The sequence below is a fragment of the Macaca fascicularis genome, chromosome 19 (assembly GCF_037993035.2).
Source record: "Macaca fascicularis isolate 582-1 chromosome 19, T2T-MFA8v1.1".
In the NCBI taxonomy this organism is placed as follows: Eukaryota; Metazoa; Chordata; class Mammalia; order Primates; family Cercopithecidae; genus Macaca; species Macaca fascicularis.
Window position 1 is genome coordinate 43173290 of NC_088393.1, and position 23858 is coordinate 43197147.

The 23858-nt window shown below is 54.0% G+C and overlaps 1 protein-coding gene and 1 pseudogene across 1 annotated transcript; one reads left to right on the plus strand and one right to left on the minus strand.

The window, feature by feature from the left end:
* Positions 1–498: 498 nt before the first annotated feature.
* Positions 499–9553, plus strand: LRFN3 (leucine rich repeat and fibronectin type III domain containing 3). Its single transcript, XM_005588922.5, has 3 exons — positions 499–1685; positions 3748–5178; positions 8919–9553. The coding sequence occupies exons 2-3, from the start codon at positions 3764–3766 to the stop codon at positions 9388–9390; spliced, it is 1887 nt and encodes a 628-aa protein (XP_005588979.3). The 5' UTR covers positions 499–1685; positions 3748–3763; the 3' UTR covers positions 9391–9553.
* A 12921-nt stretch (positions 9554–22474) lies between these two features.
* Positions 22475–22883, minus strand: LOC141409084 (LYR motif-containing protein 2 pseudogene; annotated as a pseudogene).
* Between the last annotated feature and the right edge of the window lie 975 nt (positions 22884–23858).

The window sequence follows — 23858 nt, forward strand, 5'->3', positions numbered from 1 at the left end:
GGGGCCAGTGGCTCTGGAATGAAGCGCTACACTCAAGGCTATGAATGGTTACTGAATGCACATACACACATACCATTCTTACAGCCCAGGTGCTGCGTCTTAGAGCGTGTGAGTGTGTGTGTGTGTCTGTGTGTGCGCGCGCACGCACGTCTCTATCTGTTTCTTTCTCTGACTTGTCCTTATCTCTTGTCACTCCATCTCTCTCTGTGTCTCGCTGTCTCTGTGCATTTCCATGTCTCGAATATGTGTGTTTCAATCTCTCCCTCTGCCTCTTTCCAGTTACTCCTCTCTGTCCATCAATCTAAGCCTGCCCATCTTTTTGTCTGCCTCTCTGTATCTCTGTTCTTCTCTGTCTCTCTGTCTCACAGTCTCTCCATATCCAGGGATTCTCGTTCCCAGCAGCGCCAGGGCGACTCCATGGGAGGTGGGGCCGGGGTGCGTCTTTGAGAGAAGGGGCGGGTGCCTACGCCTTTAAGCGCGGGTGCGCGCGGAGCCTGCGCCTTTAAGCGCGGGTGCGCGCGCGGCCCTGGGTTCCCGGCGAGGAGGCCGCGGGAGCGCCCGGACCCGGCCCTCCAGCCCGGCCCCCGTCCGGCCCCCGCCCCGGCCCTGGCGGGGGAGGGGTCTCTGAGCGCGGCCCCTCCCCCCTGCGCCCCTGCCTGCGCTGCGGTGCCTCCATCCCGCGTGTCCCAGTCTGTCTGTCCGTCCCTCCGCTCCCAGGCCTCGCCCCACCCGGCCCTGGGGCTGCCCGGTCGACCCCCTCCCCACCGCAGGCGGTCCCCTCCCTCCGAGTCAGCCTCCGCCGCAGCCCAGGAAGCCAGCCGGGACGCTGCCGCCCCGGACCCCGCGCCCTAACCTCCACCTCGGGGGCCTGCACCCCGAGATTGAACCGGGAGTTCCGGAAACCCGAGCCTGGAACCCTGATCTGGGACCAGCACCCCCAGATCCGGCCGTGGAACCCCAAGATCTGGAGCCTGAACCCCAATATATGGAGCTGGAATCTCAACATCGGTCACTGGGACCTCAACATTTGCAGCCGGAACCCCACAATTTGGAACACAGACCCCAATATTTGGCGCAGAACCCCAATATTTGACATATAAAACCTCAAGCCTGGAGCTGAACTCTCAATTCTGCGCCTGGGACCTTGAAATCTGGGGCTGGATTTCCAGTACTGTACCCTGGAACCCACTCTTGGGGACCTGAACCCTGGGATTCAGGCCTCAAATTCCAAGATCTGGACTGTGGGATTCCAAGGGGCCTGAACCCGAGTTTGGGCCTGAAGTCCTTGCTGCAGACCTGAATGCTGAAATCTGGGACTTGAGACCTCCTAATCTTGACTCAGCACCCCAATATCTGAATGCACCACCCCGGGGTCGGATCTCGGACTCTAAACCCCACCGTTTGGCTGCTTAGCATCCCAAGACTGGACCTGGGAGACCCTGACCCTGAACAACCCAAACTGGACCCCTAAAACTGGACCCCAGAGGCCCGATATTTTGGGGTCTGGGACCCTGAGTATTAAAGTCTGGAGACTCCATTGCCACAGATTTGAGCCTAGTCAGGACACAGTCCCTCTACAGAAGCCTTGGGGACAGGAAAGGCATGACCAGATGCTCCCTCCAGAGTCCTGACCTCTGACTCCCCTGGAGCTAGAACTCTGCTCCCTGGGGCAGCTTCTAGCTCAGGTAAGGCTGCTGAAACCTCCAGGTGGGCAGGGGCTGGGAGGAGTGTTGTGGCTGCGGGTTACAGTACCAGGCACCCTTTGGCACTCTTGGGGTTTCTCCAGAAAAAAGACATTTCCCTGTGGGTCTGCCTTCAGCTCCTGCTCTGCTCCAAACACTCTCTGGACACTGGCCAGCCCTGCCCCTCTCTGACCTCCCCTGCCCTAGTTCATGGTACCTCCAGGTCTCTGACCCCTGCAACCTTTACAGCCTCTCGCTGTCTGTCCTACCATCTCCACCACCTCTCTTGTCCACCACTCCTCTCTCTGGTCTCCTTTCTCCACCTGTCCTCTCAATGGCCATCTCTGTTCCCCTTTTCTCTCTCTGATCATCTTTGTGACACCTCTGTCCACAGGTCCTCTCTCCAGTCGCCTCTGCCTGCTGCTTCTTAGTGACCATTGCTGACATCTGTGTCCACTGTGCCTCTCTAATCATCATTCACCAGCTGTCTTGCTCTTTCTCCACCCCTGAATCTAAGCCTGGGTCTGTGACCGTCCCCATCCATCTTTGACATTGCTGTCCACCACTCTTCTCTCCAGCCGCCTCTGTCCATCTCTCCTCTCCAGCTTCCTCTGGCCACCTTTCCCTTTCTCTAGCCATCTCTCCCACTGCTCTTGCCCTCTTCCCACCCCTGACCCTAACTCCCAGTCTGCAACCCTCTTACCATCTCTGGCCACCTCTCCTCTCTCTCGCTCGCTGATACCCTCTGATCGTCTCTGGCCACCTCTCCTCTCTCTCACTCTCAGCGCTGATGCTTTCTGACCATCTCTGGCCGCCTCTCCTCTCTTTCTCATTCACTGATGCCCTCTGACCATCTCTGGCCACCTCTCCTCTCTCTCTCACTGGCCGATTCCCTCTGATCATCTCAAACATCTCTGCTGCCTTTCCTCTCTCCGATGACCTCTTCCCGCACCATCCTCCTGAGCAGCTGTCCTGGACTCCCACTGACTCTGCCACGTCTGTCCTTTTCCTCCTCTCTGACCGCCTTGCTGGCTTTGGGCCGTTTCTGACCACGTGTCTCTGACATGGTCATCTCCCCCAGATCTGAGCCCAACCCATGCCCTCCCTTCTCTTTGTCCACCACTCATCTTCCTGACCATCTCTAACCCCTTCTCTTCTCTGGTCATATCTGACCACTTCTAATCATTCCTGCCACCCTGGCTGCTCCGTCTCCCCATGGCCAGCTTTGACCATCTCTGACCATGTCTAAAGCCCTCTGGTTTTCCTGCCACTCACCCAAACCAGCTGTCATTTCTCTGACCATTTTTTTTCTTTTTTCTTTTGGAGAGACAGAGTCTCGCTCTGTTGCCCAGGCTGGAGTGTGGTGGCACAGTCATAGCTCGCTGCAACCTCAAACTCTTGGGCTTAAACTGATCCTCCCACCTCAGCGTCCCACATAGCTAGGGCTACAGGTGGGCGCCACTATGCCCAGCTAATTATTTTTTTTTTTGAGACAGAGTCTCATTCTGTCGCCCAGGCTGGAGTGCAGTGGCGCAATCTCAGCTCACTGCAAGCTCCGCCTCCCAGGTTCACATCATTCTCCTGCCTCAGCCTCCCAAGTAGCTGGGACTACAAGTGCCTGCCACCATGCCCGGCTACTTTTTTGTATTTTTAGTACAGACGGGGTTTCACTGTGTTAGCCAGGAGGGTCTTGATCTCCTGACCTCGTGATCCGCCCACTTCGGCCTCCCAAAGTGCTGGGATTACAGGCGTGAGCCACCGCTCCCAGCCAACCCCAGCTAATTTTTGAGAACTTTTGTATAATAGATACACGGTCTCACTTTGTTGCCCAGGCTGGTCTTGAACTCCTGGCCTCAAGCCATCCTCCTGCCTCAACCTCCCCAAATGCTGGGATTACAGGTGTGAGCTACTGCGCCTGGCCTTCCTCTGGCTTTTGGTCACATCTGACGGTCTTTGACCAGCCCTTCTGCCCTCAGCCCACTGTGACCTTCTCTCCTGGTCTCAGACCACCCCCATCTGCTGTAGAACCCCTCTTCTGCCCTCACGCCTCCCCTCTTCCCCACAGGACACTCCTGCCCGCGATGGCCATCCTCCCGTTGCTCCTGTGCCTGCTGCCGCTGGCCCCCGCCTCATCTCCACCCCAGTCAGCCACACCGAGCCTGTGTCCCCGCCGCTGCCGCTGCCAGACACAATCGCTGCCCCTAAGCGTGCTGTGCCCAGGGGCGGGCCTCCTGTTCGTGCCACCCTCGCTGGACCGTCGGGCAGCCGAACTGCGCCTGGCAGACAACTTCATCGCCTCCGTGCGCCGCCGTGACCTGGCCAACATGACGGGCCTGCTGCATCTGAGCCTGTCTCGGAATACCATCCGCCACGTGGCCGCTGGCGCCTTCGCCGACCTACGGGCCCTGCGTGCGCTGCACCTGGATGGCAACCGGCTGACCTCACTGGGCGAGGGCCAGCTGCGTGGCCTGGTCAACTTGCGCCACCTCATCCTCAGCAACAACCAGCTGGCAGCGCTGGCAGCCAGCGCCCTGGATGACTGTGCCGAGACGCTGGAGGACCTCGATCTCTCCTACAACAACCTCGAACAGCTGCCCTGGGAGGCCCTGGGCCGCCTGGGCAATGTCAACACATTGGGCCTTGACCACAACCTGCTGGCTTCCGTGCCCGCCGGCGCCTTTTCCCGCCTGCACAAGCTGGCCCGGCTGGACATGACCTCCAACCGCCTGACCACAATCCCACCTGACCCGCTCTTCTCCCGCCTGCCCCTGCTTGCCAGGCCCCGGGGCTCTCCCGCCTCTGCCCTGGTGCTGGCCTTTGGCGGGAACCCACTGCACTGCAACTGCGAGCTGGTGTGGCTGCGTCGCCTGGCGCGGGAGGATGACCTCGAGGCCTGTGCATCCCCACCCGCTCTGGGCGGCCGCTACTTCTGGGCGGTGGGCGAGGAGGAGTTTGTCTGCGAGCCACCCGTGGTGACTCACCGCTCGCCACCCCTGGCAGTGCCCGCAGGTCGGCCAGCTGCCCTGCGCTGCCGGGCAGTGGGGGACCCAGAGCCCCGTGTGCGTTGGGTGTCACCCCAGGGCCGGCTGCTGGGCAACTCGAGCCGTGCCCGCGCCTTCCCCAATGGGACGCTGGAGCTGCTGGTCACCGAGCCGGGTGATGGTGGCATCTTCACTTGCATCGCGGCCAATGCAGCTGGTGAGGCCACAGCTGCTGTGGAGCTGACTGTGGGCCCCCCACCGCCTCCTCAGCTAGCCAACAGCACCAGCTGTGACCCCCCGCGGGACGGGGATCCTGATGCTCTCACCCCACCCTCCGCTGCCTCTGCCTCTGCCAAGGCAGCCGACACTGGGCCCTCTACCGACCGTGGCGTCCAGGTGACTGAGCACGGGGCCACAGCTGCTCTCGTCCAGTGGCCGGATCAGCGGCCTATCCCGGGCATCCGCATGTACCAGATCCAGTACAACAGCTCAGCTGATGACATCCTCGTCTACAGGTGCAGGGTCCAGGCACTGGGGTAGCTTGGGTGGGGGAGTGAGGCAAGGGGGAGGGTTGAGGGTACACCTACTAAAACCCTACACTGAAGCACAACTGATAAATGGTGTTGGAAGGTTCCAAAAGAAATCAGGCAGCAAAAGTAAAAGAAATCAGGCAGCAAAAGTAAAAGAAATCAGGCAGCAAGGATAACAAGAATCTGGCAGAAAGGGTCAATGAAATCTGACAGCAGTGATAAAAAGAAGTCAGACAAGAAGGACGAAGTAAATGAGACAGCAAATGTTAAATCAGGCTACAGGGCTAAAAAAGATCAAGCAATAAGGATAAAAGAAATCAGGCTGCATGGGTAAAAAGAAATTAGGCAGCAAGAATAAATAGTAGTAGCAAACATAAAAAGGAAACCAGGCAGCAGGAGGAGAAAGTAATCAGGGCAGAAGAATAAAATGTTAATGGGCAAGGGTGGGTGGGGGAGATAAGGGGATAAAAATAAATTTAAGTTGTAAAGATAAAGAGAGAAACACCAGGTTTTCCAGATGACAGGACTAGATACTAGCTGGGCTGCAGGAAGAAAAGGAGATCAAACAGGAAAGCACAGGGAGCCCAGAAAAAATGAAATAAGCAGCTCTGTTAGAAAAGAAATCAGACCAGAGGTTAGAATGAAAATTGCAGGGAGGAGGTTCGATAGAGACTGGGCTTCGGGTGTGTGTGGTGTGAACTATTCCATGTTTCAAGTTCTAATATAGTGACATCCAGACTTTTTTTTTTTCTTTTTTTTTTCTTTTTTTTTTTTGAGACGGAGTCTTGTTTGGTCGCCCAGGCTGGAGTGCAGTGGCGTGATCTCGGCTCACTGCAAGCTCCGCCTCCCGGGTTCACGCCATTCTCCTGCCTCAGCCTCCCAAGTAGCTGGGACTACAGATGCCCGCCACCACGCCCAGCTAATTTTTTTGTATTTTTAGTAGAGACGGGGTTTCACCGTGTTAGCCAGGATGGTCTCGATCTCCTGACCTCGTGATCCGCCCACCTCGGCCTCCCAAAGTGCTGGGATTACAGGTGTGAGCCACCGCGCCCGGCCCAGATTTTTTTTTGAGACAGGGTCTCACTTTGTCACCCAGGCTGGAGTGCAGTGGTGCAGTCTCTCACTACAACCTCCGCTTCCCGGGTTCAAGCAATTCTCGTGCCTCAGCCTCCCTAGTAGCTGGGATTACAGGCATGCACCACCACACCCAGCTAATGTTCACATTTTATTTTTAGTAGAGATGGGGTTTCACCATGTTGGCCAGGCTGGTCTCGAAGTCCTGATCTCAGATGATCCCTGCCTCAGCCTCCCAAAGTGCTGGGATTACAGGTGTGAACCACCGCACCCGGCATAGATTTTTTATTTTCTAAATCAAATCAAACCTAGTTCAAGTTCCTTTTGCCAGGTAAACAGAAATACCCAATTTGCCACACTTGGGGGGGATTTTCTTCTCTCTTCTGTTGTTGCAAACACAGAACCTGGGGTTTACATACTCCAAGAGGTGGCTCAGTCCAACTTGTCCCTCCAAGCTGGAGAGCACTCAGCACATCTGCGGTGACCACACGTGGTCAGCAGTGGTGGCTGTGGACCCAGGTGCTATTGACACCTCTTACCAAAGTTCAACCTTGCATGGATGGACTGCGGCTGTGGGTGAGTCCCTGTCCTCACGACCAGGCTGGGCCAAGGGTGCAGTCCCAAGGCCTGGCTGTAAAGACTGGACCTCCCCAGGGCTGAGGTCTGTGCCCTGGGGACCCAGATACTTGGGGACCTAGTACCTGGATGTCCTTTCCCTCCCTTGGGGCCAACACCTCAAGAAAAGGCCACATGATTTCCATTTCAGTCCTGGCAACCCACTGAGCTCATTCTACTCCGTTTCTCAGACATGGAAGATTCCATGAAAGCCCTGCCCCTGAAAATCACACAGGTCGGCCGGGCGCGGTGACTCACGCCTGTAATCCCAGCACTTTGGGAGGCCGAGGCGGGTGGATCACCGGGTCAGGAGTTCGAGACCATCCTGGCTAACACAGTGAAACCCCATCTCTACTAAATTAGCTGAGCGTGGTGGCATGCGCCTGTAGTCCCAGCTACTCAGGAGGCTGAGGCAGGAGAATCGCTTGAACCTGGGAGGCAGAGGTTGCAGTGAGCCGAGGCTGCGCCACTGCACTCCAGGCTGGGTGACAGAGTGAGACTCCATCTCAAAAAAAGAAAAAGTCACACAAGTCCTGGCCACCTTGCCAGGTGGGGAATGGAATGAATGCTCTCCTAGACAGTCACCCTGCCCCAGGCAACCACGGAGTTCCCTGTACCTCTCTCATTAGAATAGCCTAGGAATAAAACAGGTGACAAGACAAGTCAACTCTCCAACAGCGTGCCTAGCTACAAAAGAAACTATAGTGAAATTGGGTGGTAAGGATTAAATGGAAACAACAAAGAAAAAGATAAATAGAAACCTGCCAACAGAGATAAAAGAGAAGCAGGTGACAGAGCTGGGAAGAAATAAGGCAACAGGGAGAAAAAGAAAGCAGCAGTGATGGAGGCACATTAGTTTAATGAAAAGGGAATCAGACGACAGGACTCATTGGAAAATAGGCTATTGATACAGTCATAATAATAAGGCAATAGGGCTAGGGGGACATTTATTGGCAGGTTACAAGGAAATCGGTCAGTAGGGGTACAGGGAGATCAGGTGGTTCGATTGGAGAGAATCCTAGCTGTACACTAGAGGAAAATCAGGCAGCTGGAAAAGGGAAATTTGGCATAGGCTGCAGGAAATAGGGGAACCAGAGGGAAATTGGCAAGAGTCTGGAGGAGACTGGGAGGTACAATGGGAGGGAAATTGGATGGGGGGTGGCTAGAAGACAAAAGGATTAAATTAGAGGGAAATTGGACAGGGTTAAAGCAGAACTGGGTGGTGAACTGGAGAGATGACTGGCAGTGGGGCCAGAGTGAAATCAGGCAGAGGATTGGGGCAAAATTGGGCAGGGAGGCTAGAGCAGAGCTGGGCTGCAGACTGGAGGGAAATTGCATGGGCAGTGCAAAAGGAAAATTGGGCAGTTGGGTATAAAATGAAACTGGCAAGGTGTGGTGGCTCACGCCTGTAATCCCAATACTTAAGGAGGCCAAGGCAGGAGGCTGGACTGCTTTGAAGCCAGGAATTTGAGGCCAGGAGTTTGAGACCAGCCTGGGCAATATAGCAAGAACCCATCTCTACAAAAAAATTTTTTTAAATTAGCTGGGCATGGTAGTGCATGCCTGTAGTTCCAGCTACTCAGGAGGCTGAGGCAGGAGGATGACTTGAGTCCAGGAGTTAGAGGCTGCAGTGAGCCATGATCATGCCACTGCACTCCAGCTTGGACAACAAAGCAAGACCCTATTTCTAAGAAAACAGAAAAAAAGAAAAGAAACAGGATGGATTAGAAGAACTCATGTGGTGAGCTGTTAAACTGGGCGGTGGGACTAGAGTGAAATTGGGCAGCAGGCTATGAGGATATGTGAGAGGATGGGCTAGAGTGAAATTGGCCAACACTGGAGGGATATCAGTCAGGTGGCTGAATCGGATGTCAGACCAAAGGAAAATGGGGTGGTGGTGAGAGGGAGCTCACTGGGTAGAATGAAATGAGGCAGTAGACTGGTGGGAAGCCTAGCCCCGCGGGGAGTTTGGTGAGGGAAGCACAGGATGGGGGCTGGGCAGCCTGAGACCTGACCCCCACTTGCCTGCCCTGCAGGATGATCCCGGCGGACAGCCGCTCGTTCCTGCTGACGGACCTGGCGTCGGGCCGGGCCTACGACCTGTGCGTGCTCGCCGTGTACGAGGACAGCGCCACGGGGCTCACAGCCACACGGCCTGTGGGCTGCGCCCGCTTCTCCACCGAACCCGCGCTGCGGCCATGCGGGGCGCCGCACGCTCCCTTCCTGGGCGGCACGATGATCATCGCGCTGGGCGGCGTCATCGTAGCCTCGGTACTGGTCTTCATCTTCGTGCTGCTGATGCGCTACAAGGTGCACGGCGGCCAGCCCCCCGGCAAGGCCAAGACTCCCGCGCCTGTCAGCAGCGTTTGCTCCCAGACCAATGGCGCCCTGGGCCCCCCGCCCACACCCGCCCCGCCCGCCCCTGAGCCGGCGGCGCTCAGGGCCCACACCGTGGTCCAGCTGGACTGCGAGCCCTGGGGGCCCGGCCACGAACCTGTGGGACCCTAGCCAGGCGCCCCCCCTCTAAGGCTTCTCTGGCCCCACGGACAGCAGGACCCGGACACCCTGTGGGACCTGGCCTCAGACTCACCAAATTGCTCATGGTTTTTAAAACTCTGATGGGGAGGGTGTCGGGGACACAGGGCACAACAAGAAAGTCCTATTTTTCTAAGCTTGGGCCTAGACCCTTGCCCTCGTCTCTGTCTATGGGGGTTGGGGGACGGAGCAGGGGTCTGGAGCTGGGGAATGCCTCCTTTGGGGAGAGACATCCCCCACCCCACCCTGCCCAGTTCAGTCTGAGGACGCTGGGGGAGGCTGAGGATGGCGATCCATTCAGACAATAGATGTTCCCTGTGTGTTCGCTCTGGGCATGCCCTGGGTTGGGGAATGCTGTGGTGATCCAGACAGGCCTGAGCCCTGCCCGCAGGGGCCTAAAGTCAAATGGGAGACAGACACATCCCCAGACAGTGACAGCCCAGAGTGACCAGGGATGTGGGGATGAGGGAAGCCTGGGGGATTGTGACAGTCCAGAAGAGGTACCCTGCTCAGCCCCAGGTGTGGTCAGGGAGGGCTTCCTGGAGGAGGACACATGTGATCTGAGAATGACATTTGAAGGAGATAACTGGGCAAAAAGCAGAAGGAAAGCTCTTTCAGGCAGAGGGCACAGCACAAGCAAGGTGGTGGTGTGCCCTGGGCACTGGGGGTGCTATGGTAGAGGTGAGGCAGGAGGGTTGAGCAGGGTCTAGGTCCTCCAGGCTGAGGAGCTCAGACTGTGGCCTGATGGTACTGGGGAGCCATGGAGGGTTGTATGCAAGGGAGGGATGGGGTCAGATTGGGGCTTTAGGAAGATCCTTCTAGTGCTCTGAGGAGGGTGGACCCAAGGGGAAGACTGAAGCTGGGAGCTCCAGGGGAGGCTGGGGCAGGGACCTGGGTGCGTGACGACAACGTTGGATCAGCTGAGCTGGGGGACAAGAAAAGGGAGTGGGTTGATAGAGACACTCGGGAAGCTGTGGGAAGCTGAGGCAGTGGGTTATGGAGCTGCGGGGCCGTGGGGTGGGGCAGGGAGATGGTGGGGACTGCCTTGATATAGGACCAGGGAGGAGGAGCAGGTTTGGGAAAGATGATATGCCTGGTGGGGAACTTGGTAGATGTAGGGGCCCTGAGGATGTCCAGGGTGTGGCATTCAGGAGGCTGCAGGAACCCTGGTCTGAGGCTGAAGCTGGGAACAGAAATGAGGGCTTTGTCAGCAGAGACAGGAACTGACACTGCTGGGGTTAAGATGACCTCTTGTGGGGGGTGGTTCCAAGTCCCCACTATGGGACTTTTTTTTTTTAAAGAGATGGGGTCTCGCTATATTGCCCAGGCTGATCCCAAACTGGCCTCAAGTGATCCTCCCTCCTCAGCCTCCTGGATTGCTGGGATTACAGGTGTGAGCCACTGCCCCTGGCTAGGGACTTTCCATATTTAAGGGTGATGCAAAGAAAAACCCAACAAAGACTAAACAGGAACAGCAGGGAGAGGGGCAGGGGGAAGAAGACCAAGCAATTCAGACCCAAGAGACTTGTGTGCAATGATATAAATAAAGGCTGTGGTGACCCCCCGGAGATCAGTGTTAGGGGGTCAGTTGGGGCAGACAGCAGATGCAGCTGATTTGAGAGCGGGGGGTAAGAAAGTGTAGCTAGAGGGTGCAGCCCCTGTCAACCTGTGGGCCTGGAGTCTGGGTTGATCTGGAACTTTCAGCCTGATGTCTCTGCAGGGCGGGCCCTTACTCTGTCTTGGGCTGCCCTAGGCCCCATGGCACACCAAGCCTGGAGGTTTGTAGAACCAAACCCTGGCCTAGGAGATGTTGAGCATCCTTGGAGATCCAGGAATGGGGTTGGCAGTAAGAAGAATAGCATCCCCTGAACTCAGGGCTTCACTAGTGATGTCCCCAGAGGCAGGAGTGTGGAGGGAACCTGGGGTCTGTCACCTGGAGGGACACTGGCGTGAGGGCATGGTAAAGAGAGCCCAAGATGAACTGGCCCTACTCATGACCTGGGGCACATGACCGTGACCTCACGCGATCACACATCCTAGATTCTGCCACAGCTTTTCTGGGGGATCTAGGCCTTGAACATACTATGCCATGAGTCGTGGGGCCAGCCTGAGTCCTGGGGTACCTGGTCTGACCACCCCTCACTCCCCAAGGCCCCAGCAGCATCATGAGGTCCTTCTTCTTGTTCGTTAGCCTTGGACAGCTGAAGTCAGGTGAGGTCATCAAGAAGAGTGAGGGCATGAGTCTTGGAGAAAGGGGCCTAGGAGCGGGGACATGGTGGCTCGAGCCTGTGGTCCCAGCTACTCGGGAGGCTAAGGCAGGAGGATCACTTGAGCCCAGGAGTTCGAGGCTGCAGTGAGCTAGGATTGCGCCACTGCACTCTTGCCCAGGCCATAGAGCGACACCCTGTCTCCAAAAAAATAGAAAAGGAGGCCGGGCGCGGTGGCTCAAGCCTGTAATCCCAGCACTTTGGGAGGCCGAGACGGGCGGATCACGAGGTCAGGAGATCGAGACCATCCTGACTAACACGGTGAAACCCCACCTCTACTAAAAAATACAAAAAACTAGCCGGGCGAGGTGGTGGGCACCTGCAGTCCCAGCTACTCCGGAGGCTGAGGCAGGAGAATGGCGTAAACTCGGGAGATGGAGCTTGCAGTGAGCCGAGATCCAGCCACTGCACTCCAGCCTGGGCGACAGAGCGAGACTCCGTCTCAAAAAAATAAAGTAAAATAAAATGAAAAGAAAGAAAGAAAGAAAAGGAGCTTAGGGAGGGAGGAGAGTCGTGGGGGCCTAGGGCTGTCTACAATTACCAGTTGCTCCCATGAGGGGGAGCCAGAGGGCACTGTTCCTAAATCCTTTTTTTTTTTTTTTTTTTTTTTTTTTTTTTTTTTTTTTTGAGACGAAGTCTTGCTCCTGTCGCACCCGGAGTGGAGTGCAATGGCGCGATCTCCGCTCACTGCAACCCCCGTCTCCTGGGTTCAAGCGATTCTTCTGCCTCAGCCTCTCGAGTAGCTGGGATTACAGGCGCCGGTCACCACGCCCGACTAATTTTTTTATTTCTCCGTGTTGGCCAGGATGGTCTTGATCTCTTAACCTCGTGATCCACCCGCCTCAGCCTCCCAAAGTGCTGGGATTACAGGTGTGAGCCACCGCGCCCGGCCCTAAACCCTCATTTTTAAATGTGAGCAATCCTTGCTGTGTGCGGTGCGCTGGGGATTCATTGCTGAACAAATACAGCACAGGTGCTGCCTTCGCAGGGCTCAGCATTTGGTGGTGACAAATGGTTTCTGAGTTTTTTTTGGTTTTTGTTTGTTTGTTTGTTTTGTTTTTTTAAGACAGAGTCTCGATGTCGCCTAGGCTGTAGTGCAGTGGCGCGATCATGGCTCACTGCAGCCTCCACCTCCCAGGCTCAAGTGATCCTCCCACCTCAGCCTCCCAAGTAGCTGGGATTATGGGCATGTGCCACCATACCCAGCTAATTTTTGTATTTTTGTAGAGATGGGGGTCTCACTATGTTTGCAGACTGGTCTTGAACTCCTGACCTCAAGTGGTTCTCCTGCCTTGGCCTCCCACAGTGCTGGGATTACAGATCTGACCATAGATGTTAAATAATCACACCAGCAAGTGTAAGCATCTGAGGTGACCAAGGGGCGCCATGCAGGAGACACATACAGAAGTGCGCGACCCTGTAACCAGGGGCCCTGACCCAGCAAGAGAGATTGAGGAGGCTTCCTGGAGGAGGGGAGGCCTGGCTGAGACTTGAAGGATGTGCAGGTTGGAGTTAACCACGAAAGGGGTGGGAAGGGTATTCCATGCAAATGGAACAGCCTGTGCTAAGGGAAGTAGAGGAGGGAAGGGAAGAGAGTGACCTTGGGTTGAGGCTGGAGAGCAGGAAGGGAGCCAATGACGCAGGACCCCATAGGCTGCTGGGAGGAGTCTGGATTGTCCTCTTAAGTGGCATGAGAAGCTGTTGAAGGGTTTTTTGGGGTTTGTTGTTTTTTTACACGGAGTCTCATTGTCGCCTAGGCTGGAGTGCAGTGGCACAATCTTGGCTCACTGCAACCTCTGCTACCTGGGTTCAAGTGATTCTGCCTCAGCCTCCCGAGTAGCGGGGATTACAGGTGCCCCGCCACCACGCCCAGCTAATTTTTGTATTTTTAGTAGAGACTGCTTCACCATGTTCGCCAGGCTGGTCTCGAACTCCTGACCTCGTGATCTACCTGCCTCGTCCTCTCAAAGTGTTGGGATTACAGGTGGCATGAGCCACTCTGCCTGGCCCATTGAAGGTTTTTGAGGTCTAATGAGAGTAGCAGTCTCTGATCTCAAGGAAGCTCTGGCGGGTAGGAGGATACTGCAATAGTCCAAGCAGAAGGGTGATCGGGACCAAGTTGGCGCCTAAAGTGGTTGAAGAGAGATTTGAGACGACCTTACCAGAGCCCCCGCCCCCCACGCAGCAGAAAGTGTACCCTACTGTACGCTACCCAGTTCTCCAGAAAGATTGCAGAGAGACAAGAAGAAGAGTTGTGAGACACTGGGCTCTGATATCCACAGCCCCACCCCTTAGATGGGGGAGCTGACTTCTGTGTAGCATGGGAATGACGGACCTTTTCCAGGCTCAAGTAGCAGGCAGACAGTGGATGGAGGCTGAGAGGCAGTGGCCGTGGGTGGTCAGGGGGAATGTGGACACAGGAAATGCAGGGCTGGAAGGGGGACACACACTTGGTAGTAGCTTATTACAAATTTGGAAGCAGGAAGGATGGGAGGAGGGCAGGCTGGTCCCTCTAGCATGGGTCCCCCATGTTCCCCCACAGCATGCCTGGACCACCCCACCCCCCTGCAAAAACACATACACACCATCACGTGTATCTAGGATTTAAAGTCAAAATGTTGCTTGTCACCGGGACTGGTGGCTCACGCCTGTAATCCCAGCACTTTGGGAGGCCGAGGTGGGCGGATCACGAGGTCAGGAGATTGAGACCATCCTGGCTAACACGGTGAAACCTCGTCTCTACTAAAAATACAAAAAAAATTAGCCAGGCGTGCTGGTGGGTGCCTGTAGTCCCAGCTACTGGGGAGGCTGAGGCAGGAGAATGGCGTGAACCCGGGAGGCAGAGCTTACAGTGAGCCGAGATCACGCCACTGCACTCCAGCCTGGGCGACAGAGCGAGACTCCTGTCTCAAAAAAAAAAAAAAAAAAGTTACCTGTCAGCCAGGCACAGTGGCTCATGACTGTAATCCCAGTGCTTTGAGAGGCCACCCTCAGGGAGGATTGCTTGAGCCCAGGAGTTCAAGACCAGCCTCTCAATTCCGTGGACCCCCTGAGGCGCACTTCACTCTCCCCAGCCCTCTGGATAAAACAGCAATTCCTTAGGGACTTTAACTTCCTCCAAAATGCTGTGGCCTCCCAGGCAACATAGCCATATCCCATCTCTACAAATAATAATAATTAGCTTATCCAACTGCCCAGCTAAGTCCATCAATTTCCTGAGCTCAGGGAGTACGACTACTTCTACTGTCAATTCCTCATCTGCCTTTGACCCTGCAGTTTTTAGACCAAAGCTCTGGCTGCTGGAGCATTTTCTTGAAGTGACTTTAGTCCCAATGCCAGGATTCTCCCCTGTCTATGTACTGCCAGATCCAACCCGTGTGTCTTGGGGTGGCTAAATCTGACAAAGACCCTGAGTATCTGGGGACACCTGTGATCTCCTGCAAGGCTGAGGCTAATGCCACGTTTTTGTAGCTCTTTGCATGGGCACATATGTGAGAGAATCAGATAAAAGGTGCTCCCAAAAAGCATTCTGTTCAGGGTGGAACCTGGGCTTGCCTCCTGCCTTTGGGTCCTCCCTGATGGGGAGGACCTTGTACCTCGCAAAAGCAAGGAGAGGTATCAGTGCTTCCTGTTGTCCTGACCTGTGCGGAGTGACACTGGGAACATTGTGGTGACCAACACAGCCCTAGCCCTTGCCCTCAGAGTTCTAGTTCAAGGCTGGGAGCAGTGGCTCACGCCTGTAATCCCAATACTTTGGGAAGCCGAGGCAGGTGGGTCACTTGAGATCAGGAGTTTGCAACCAGTCTGGCCAACATGGTGAAACCCCATCTCTACTAAAAATACAAAAATTAGCCGGGTGTGATGGCAGGCACCTATAATCCCAGCTACCTGGGAGGCTTGATCTTAGCCAAAAGGCCAAAAACCTTCTGAGGTTTCTGACTGGGCCTGGGATGGGAGGTGGGGAGACAGTCCAAATGTCCTGAGGCAGGGCTAACTTTATGGCAGTGTGACTGTGGGGTTGCACCATGCCCCAAACTTAGAAGGACCCTATGCTTGTTTTAATGCCCTGCTGTCAGTATCTTAAAATTATTACAAAAGCCAAGAGAGGGCCAGGCGCAGTGGCTCATGCCTGTAATCCCAACACTTTGGGAGGATGAAGCGGGTGAATCATCTGAGGTCAAGAGTTCAAAACCAGCCTGGCAAACATGGCGAAAACCCGTCTCTACTAAAACTACAAAAAATTACCCAGACGTGGTGGCAGTAATCCCAGCTACTTGGGAGGCTGAGGCAGGAGAATCGCTTGAACCCGGAAGGCGGAGGTTGCAGTGAGCCCAGATCCCGCCACCACACTCTCTCCTGGGTGACAGAGCAAGACTCCGTCTTAAAAAAAAAAAAAAAAAAAAAAGCCAACAGAGGAAGAGGAAGGGAAAGGACTGCAAGCTCGAAGAATGAGCCAGAATTCAGTGTGGCCGGAGCACCATGGGAGAAGGGCACTGTGGGGCCATGGAGGGTGGAGGGTGATAAGGTGGAGGGACAGGGTCAGGCTTGCACTTTAGAAAAATCCATCTGAGCCGGGCGCGGTGGCTCAAGCCTGTGGTCCCAGCACTTTGGGAGGCCGAGGCGGGCGGATCACGAGGTCAGGAGATCGAGACCATCCTGGCTAACGTGGTGAAACCCTGTTTCTACTAAAAATACAAAAAAAAAAAAAAAAAAATTAGCCGGGTGTGGTGGCGGGCGCCTGTAGTCCCAGCTACTCGGGAGGCTGAGGCAGGAGAATGGCGTGAACCCCGGGGGCGGAGCTTGCAGTGAGCCAAGATCACGCCACAGCACTCCAGCCTGGGCGAGAGTGCGAGACTCCGTCTCAAAAAAAAAAAAAAAAAAAAAAAAAAATCCATCTGGCAACCGGGTGGAGTGGCTCACACCTGTAATCCCAGCACTTTGGGAGGCCAAGACGGGCGGACCACCTGAGGTCGGGAGTTGGATACCAGCCTGACCAACGTGGAGAAACCCTGTCTGTACTAAAAATACAAAATTAGCTGGGCGTGGTGGCACATACCTGTAATCCCAGCTACTTGGGAGGCTGAGGCAGGAGAATCACTTCCGGGAGGCGGAGGTTGCGGTGAGCCGAGATTGCACCATTGCACTCCAGCTTAGGCAGCAAGAGCGAAACTCCGTCTCAGAAAAAAAAAAGAAAGAAAGATCCATCTAGCTGCCATGGAGAGGGTGGATGGGGGCACGTGGCCAGGGAGAAGATGGGGGACTCGGCTTCCTGTGGAAGGGGCTGGGAGTGTCGGTGATACTGAGGAGGAGAGGCCAGCGTGGCCAGGTTTACCAGAACCTTAACTGCTTGGGTAACAGACATCCCAATGCAGGAGATGGGCTGGGAGACCCCAAAACCACAGGATGAACCCAGAGCCTCATTTTCACTTGCAAATTTGTACTGTGGGTGACGGGGGATGCAGAAGGGTAGGTTACAGAATGTCACTCACTGGTAAGTACTTGAAAATCTTTTTATATGAAAACTCACATGGGTAGACTGATGGAGGTGAATACAAAATTGGCAAGAATTTTGAGTATAAAATGTGAGATTTCAAAGGACTTTCTTCTGGGTATGTTCTGGCTTCAACTCCATGGACCCCGTGGGGGTCACTTCACTCTCCCCAGCCCTCTGGGTAAAACAGCAGTTCCTTGGGAACTTCCTCTTCAGCTTCCCCCTAACTGCTTTGGCCCCGGGGAGCTGGGAATGAGCCCCTTCCTGCTTCTTTACTCACATTCGGGGACATCGACCCCTAACACCTGTTTTTCTTCTCTGTTGACAACCTTCATATTTCTTTTCCTTTTTTTATTTTTTGAGACGGAGTCTGACTCTGTTATCCAGGCTGGATTGCAATGGTGAGATCTCTGCTCACCACAACCTCCGCCTCCCTGGTTCAAGCGATTCTCCTGCCTCGGCCTCCCGAGTAGGTGGGACTACAGACGTGTGCCATCATGCCTGGCTAATTTTTGTATTTTTAGTAGCGACGGGGTTTCACCATGTTGGCCAAGCTGATCTCAAACTCCTGATCTACCCGCCTCAGCCTCCCAAAGTGTTGAGTTTATAGGCCTGAGTCAACTCACCATGTTACAACCTCCATATTTCCATCCTCAACCCCAGTATCTCTCCTAAGCCCAGACCTGGCTTACCTCAGCTTCCCAGACCCCTCTTCTTGGACATCCCCTGGGGCCGCACACACCCACTGGATCCCACACCCACCTCAGCTTCTTCCTGGACCCATGCCTCCTCCTAGGTCCTGTCTGGGAGAGCAACCCCCATTTAGCCTCCTGAATGTCTCCCACCTCCCCTTACTCCCTGCCCTGGCCCCATCCTGGGCTAGCCCCATCTGGGTCCTTGCACTGGGCTCCTGGCCTCAGTCTCTTCTCTGGTCCAGGATCTTCCTAAAGCCAAACCCTCCTCTGCATAGACACCCCCATGGCTCCCGAGGGTTCCTGGGACAGTCTGAGCTCCTCAGCCTCTAGCATCCCAGCCCTTCCCACGCCATCCCTCTTCCCCAGCTCTGTTTCTAGCACATATGTTTGTTCCCCACCTCAGGCTGGAAGGAAACACTAACCACATCCTCTGCTTGTGATGAAGGAGGATCTTAAGCAAGTGACATATGAAGCTATTGAAGGAAAGTGGGTTCCGGCTGTGCGTGATGGCTCACGCCTGTAATCCCTACACTTTGGGAGGCCAAGTTGGAGAGATCACTTGAGATCAGGAGTTCGAGATCAGCCTGGCCAACATGGTGAAACCTTGTCTCTACTAAAAATACAAAAATTAGCTGGGCGTGGTAGCACGTGCCTGTAATCCCAGATACTCAGGAGGCTGAGGCAGGAGCATTGCTTGAACCCAGGAGGCGGAGGTTATAGTGAGCTGAGATCGCCCCATTGCACTCCAGCCTGGGTGACAGAGTGAGACTCTGTCTCAAGAGAAAAAAAAAAAAAAGAACATGGGTTCCTTCTTGAATGCTCCCCTTATTCCCCCCACCAAAGGTAATGTTCTGGGGGAGAAGGAAGCCTGAGTGCACCTCCTAGCATCTGGGGGAGAGGCAGTTGGAAACTGTACGCAGGGTCCCTTGCTTCTCAATTTCTAGAGATCCAGCCTTGCCCTCCTCTCTGAGATCCTCCTGGAAGGCTGTAGCTCCATTGTTCTCAGCTTCTGGGAAGCTGAAAGGAGGTTCTGGGAAGAAGAAAGTGATGTACAGGCCGTTGTTTTCCCACGGGAACCTCTGTCCTCAAACCCTCCAGACCTCCACATCCAGGCATCTGGTGCCGTCTCCTACCTCTGCCTCTGGTCACTTCCACAATCCAGGAGCCCAGGCCTCTAGCTTCCTCCTTCCCCAAACTCAGGAGTTCAGGTCTGCAGTCCCCTCCTTCCTCAGGCACAGAAGCCCCATCTCCACTCCCCTCCGTCGTCAGAACACAGGTTCCCAGCCCCCTTCCTAGGATCCTCAAGTTCAAAAGAGGCTGAAAACTTGTCTCTCAGCAGGCTCAGGAGTCCTGCCCCTCTCCCCACCGGGCCCGCCGCCTCTTTTCTAATTTTTTAATTTATTTTTATTTTTATTTTTTAGACAGAGTATCGCTCTGTCACCCAGGCTGGAGTGCAGTGGCACAATCTCAGCTCACTGCAGCCTCTGCCAGGTTCAAGCAATTGTCCTGCCTCAGCCTCCCAAGTAGCTGGGACTACAGGCAGCTGCTGCCAAGCCCAGCTAATTTTTTTGTCTTTTTTTTTTTTTTTTTTTTTTTTTGAGACGGAGTCTCGCTCTGTCACCCAGGCTGGAGTGCAGTGGCCGGATCTCAGCTCACTGCAAGCTCCTCCTCTCAGGTTCACGCCATTCTCCGGCCTCAGCCTCCCAAGTAGCTGGGACTACAGGCGCCCGCCACCTCGCCCGGCTAGTTTTTTGTATTTCTTAATAGAGACGGGGTTTCACCGTGTTAGCCAGATGGTCTCGATCTCCTGACCTCGTGATCCGCCCGTCTCGGCCTCCCAAAGTGCTGGGATTACAGGCTTGAGCCACCGCGCCCGGCCATTTTTTTGTCTTTTTAGTAGAGACGGCGTTTCACCTTCTTAGCCAGGGTGGTCTCGATCCCCTGACCTCATGATCCACCTGCCTTGACCTCCCAAAGTGCTAGGATTACAGGCATGAACCACCATGCCTGACCTTTTTTATTTTTGGAGACTGGGCCTCACTCTGTGACCCAGGCCAGAGTCCAGTGGCACTATCTCAGCTCACTGCAGCCTTGATCTCCCTGGGTCAAGCGATCCTTCCACCTCAGCCTCCCTAGTAGCTGGGACTGCAGGTGTGTGCCACCACACCCAGCTGTGCCCCTCTTGTCTTAAGATGGTCTTCAGGTCTCAGCTTCTTCAGCTTGTGCCTTCAGTCCCTTATTCTGTCTGAGAAACTTAGATCCCTCACTCTCTCCAAATGCAACCACTTCCCCAATATTCAAAGGGCTTCCTCCGATGCTGGGTGCGCTGGCTCACACCTGTAATCGCAGCACTTTGGGAGACTGAGGAGGAGGGTGGATCACCTGAAGTCACGAGCTCGAGACCAGCCTGGCCAACATGTGACACCCTGTCTCTACTCAAAATACAAAAATTAGATGGGCATAGTGGCACCCACCTGTAGTCTCAGCTACTCGGAAAACTGAGGCAGGAGAATTGCTTGAACCTGGGAGACAGAGGTTGCAGTGAGCCAAGATCACGCCACTGCATTCCAACCTGGGCAACAGAGCAAGATTCCATTAAAAAAAAAAAAAAGGGGGCCAGGCACGGTGGCTCACACCCGTAATCCCAGAACTTTGGGAGGCCAAGGTGGGTGGATCACCTGAGGTCAGGAGTTCGAGACCAGCCTGACCAATATGGAGAAACCCAATCTCTTCTAAAACTACAAAATTAGCGAGGCATGGTGGTGCATGCCTGTAATTCCAGCTGCTCAGGAGGCTGAGGCAGGAGAATCGTCTGAAGCCGGGAGGCAGAGGTTGAGGTGAGCTGAGATTTCACCATTGCATTCCAGCCTGGTCAACAAGAGCGAAACTCCGTCTTAAAAAAACAAAAAAGGCTTTCTCGGAATAAATTGCTTTCTTGTCTGTCTTTGGTCTTTTTTTTTTTTTTTTTTTTTTTCAGCTTTATTGAGACACAATTCAATGGATTTGGGTATATTCAGAGTTATGCAACCTAACACCACAGGCTAACTGTAGGATATTTTCATCACCCTGAAAAGAAACCCTACACCCGGCTGGGCTCGATCATTCATGCCTGTAATCCCAGCACTTTGGGAGGCCGAGGCGGGTGGATCACAAGGTCAGGAGATCGAGACCATCCTGGCTAACATGGTGAAACCCCGTCTCTACTAAAAATATAAAAAATTAGCCCGGTGTGGTGGTGGGCATCTGTCGTCCCAGCTACTCGGGAGGCTGAGGCAGGAGAATGGCGTGAACCCAGGAGGTGGAGCTTGCAGTGAACCTAGACTGCACCACTGCACTCCAGCCTGGACGACAGAATGAGACTCCATCTCAAAAAAAAAAAAAAAAGAAACCCTGCACCCATTAACAGTTAATCCATTCCACCTACAGCCAGCCTAGGCAACCACTAATCTTTCTGCCTATTCTGGACACTTCATATGAATGGAATCATCATGTGATCTTTTGTGACTGGCTTCTTTCACTTAACGTTTTCAAGGTTTATCCACGTTTAGCATATATCAGTATATCAGTCCTTCGTTTCTTTTTAGTGCCAAATAATGGTTATGGGCCTGGGGTAGAATTGCTAAATCATGCAGCAGCTGTGTTTCATCTTTTGAGGAACTGCCAGTCTGTTTCCTGAAGTGGCTGCACCATTTTACATTCCCACCAACAATGTATGAGGGTTCCAATTTCTGCACATCTTCACCAACACTTGTTATTATTTCTCTTTTTAATTACAGCCATTCTAGTGAATGTGAAGTGATATCTCATAGTTTTTTGTTTGTTTGTTTGTTTGAGACAGAGTCTCACTCTGTCATCCAGACTAGAGTGCAGTAGGTACAATCACAGCTCACTGCAACCTCCACTTCCTGGGTTCAAGTGATTCTCCTGCCTCAGCCTCCGGAGTAGCTGGGACTACAGGCATGCACCACCACACCCGGTTAATTTTTGCATTTTTAGTAGAGATGAGGTTTCACCATGTTGGTCAGGCTGGTCTCTAACTCCTGACCTCAAGTGATCCACCTACCTTGGCCTCTTAAAGTATTGGGATTACAAGCGTGAGCCATTGCACCTGGCCTCATAGTAGTTTAGATTTATGCTTCCCGGCCGGACGCGGTGGCTCACCCTTGTAATCCCAGCACTTTGGGAGGCCGAGGCGGGTGGATCACGAGGTCTGGAGATCGAGACCATCCTGGCTAACACAGTGAAACCCCATCTCTACTAAAAATACAAAAAATTAACGGGGCACGGTGGTGGGCGCCTGTAGTCCCAGCTACTTGGGGGGCTGAGGCAGGAGAATGGGGTGGACCCGGGAGGTGGAGCTTGCAGTAAGCTGAGATTGAGCCACTGCACTCCAGCCTGGGCGAAACAGTGAGACTCCAATTCAAAAAAAGAAAAAGATTTACACTTCCCTAATGATTGTGTCCGGCATCTTTTCATGTGCAAACTGTCCATTTGTTAGTGGTTTTTGCTTCTTTTAAAAACTGCTGAGCCATCCATAAACATTTTCAAAATGCAGGGTATGTTTTTCAGTGTTAAGGCAACTGTTTTGATGTGTTTTCCTTTGCTCTCTATCACCAAATATTGTACATACAAATAGTAAGACTGGGCTTTGTGTTGTCCATTGTTAATCCTAAATGCAACAAAACACATGGAGACTTTTGAAAATCCTTCAGAATAATGCTATAGTTAAGATTTTGCTAAAGCAAGTGTTTTTTCTAACTCCTTGAGCTGCATATTACCTTGAGTAATCATCATCCGAATTGTATCCTCTTGAATTCTTCCCTTGCCCAATCCTTCAGGTATTTGCGATCAGAATCATTTGGAACTTGCTGAATTGTTTGGAAAATCCTTCTGTAAAGGAGAAGAACTTGCTGCCTTCTGATGAACTGCTTTAACGTTCGTGTTGCTGGGGGTAAGTGGGAAGTGGCCATGTCTACCAGCGGTCCGCTGGAGCCTTAGCTGGTCTTTTTCCTTCTCTCCCTCTCCATTCCTTACCCTATCTCCCTCTCCCCTCGTCCATCTCTTCATCTCACCATAACCTTTTTTTCTCAATTTTTTAATTTTTTTTTAAACGGAGTTTCGCTCAGGCTGGAGTGCAATGGCGTGATCTCAGCTCACCGAAACCTCCACCTCCCCGGTTCAAGCAATTCTCCTGCCTCACCCTCCAGAGTAGCTGGAGTAACTGGGATGACAGTTACTACGCCCGGCTAATTTTTGGGTCCTTAGTAGAGACGGGGCTTTACTATGTTGGCCAGGCTGGTCTCAAACTTCTGACCTCAGATGATCCACTCGCCTCTGCCTTCCTAAGTGCTGGGATTACAGGCCTGAGCCACTGTGCCTGGCCTTCACCGTAACTTTTGTGTATCTTTCCCTCTCCCACTTTTACTCTCCATGCCAATCTCTGTCCCCACCTCCCCATATTTGTCTTTCCTTTCTCTGTCCCTCCATCTGCCCTCTTTTCCCCACCCAGCACCCCTATATTTAGGCCTCTGTATGATCAGCGGCACCAGGTCAGGCTGGAGCCAGTACTAATGGGCACATCTGTGTGCAGACCCAGGGTGGGTGCTGAGGGCCAGGCCCAGGCACCTAGGACTATAAATGCCCCTGCAATGTGGCTGGCCTCAGCCCTGCTCTGGCAGGTGACCCCCAGGCCCCGGGCTCTGAGGCCGAGCCCTTCTCTGAGGTCTCCCTTGTGCCCCCTACTGCCACTGCAGTGGGAGGCCTGGAGGGAAGGCTGGCAGGAGGAACCACACTAACCGGTCTATCTCCCTCTACCCCCAGCTGTGCCTCGGTGTCTTGGGTTTCCTACAGGGTGAGTGCCCCAGAGGGAATGCAGAAAGCTGGTCAGTTGGTCTGGATTTGCAGCAGAGTGTGGGGTGGGGAGGGGCTGGTTGTGCTGGCTCAGGTTGGGAGGCTGTTTGGCATGGCTCTGTGACAGGGGATTGGCCA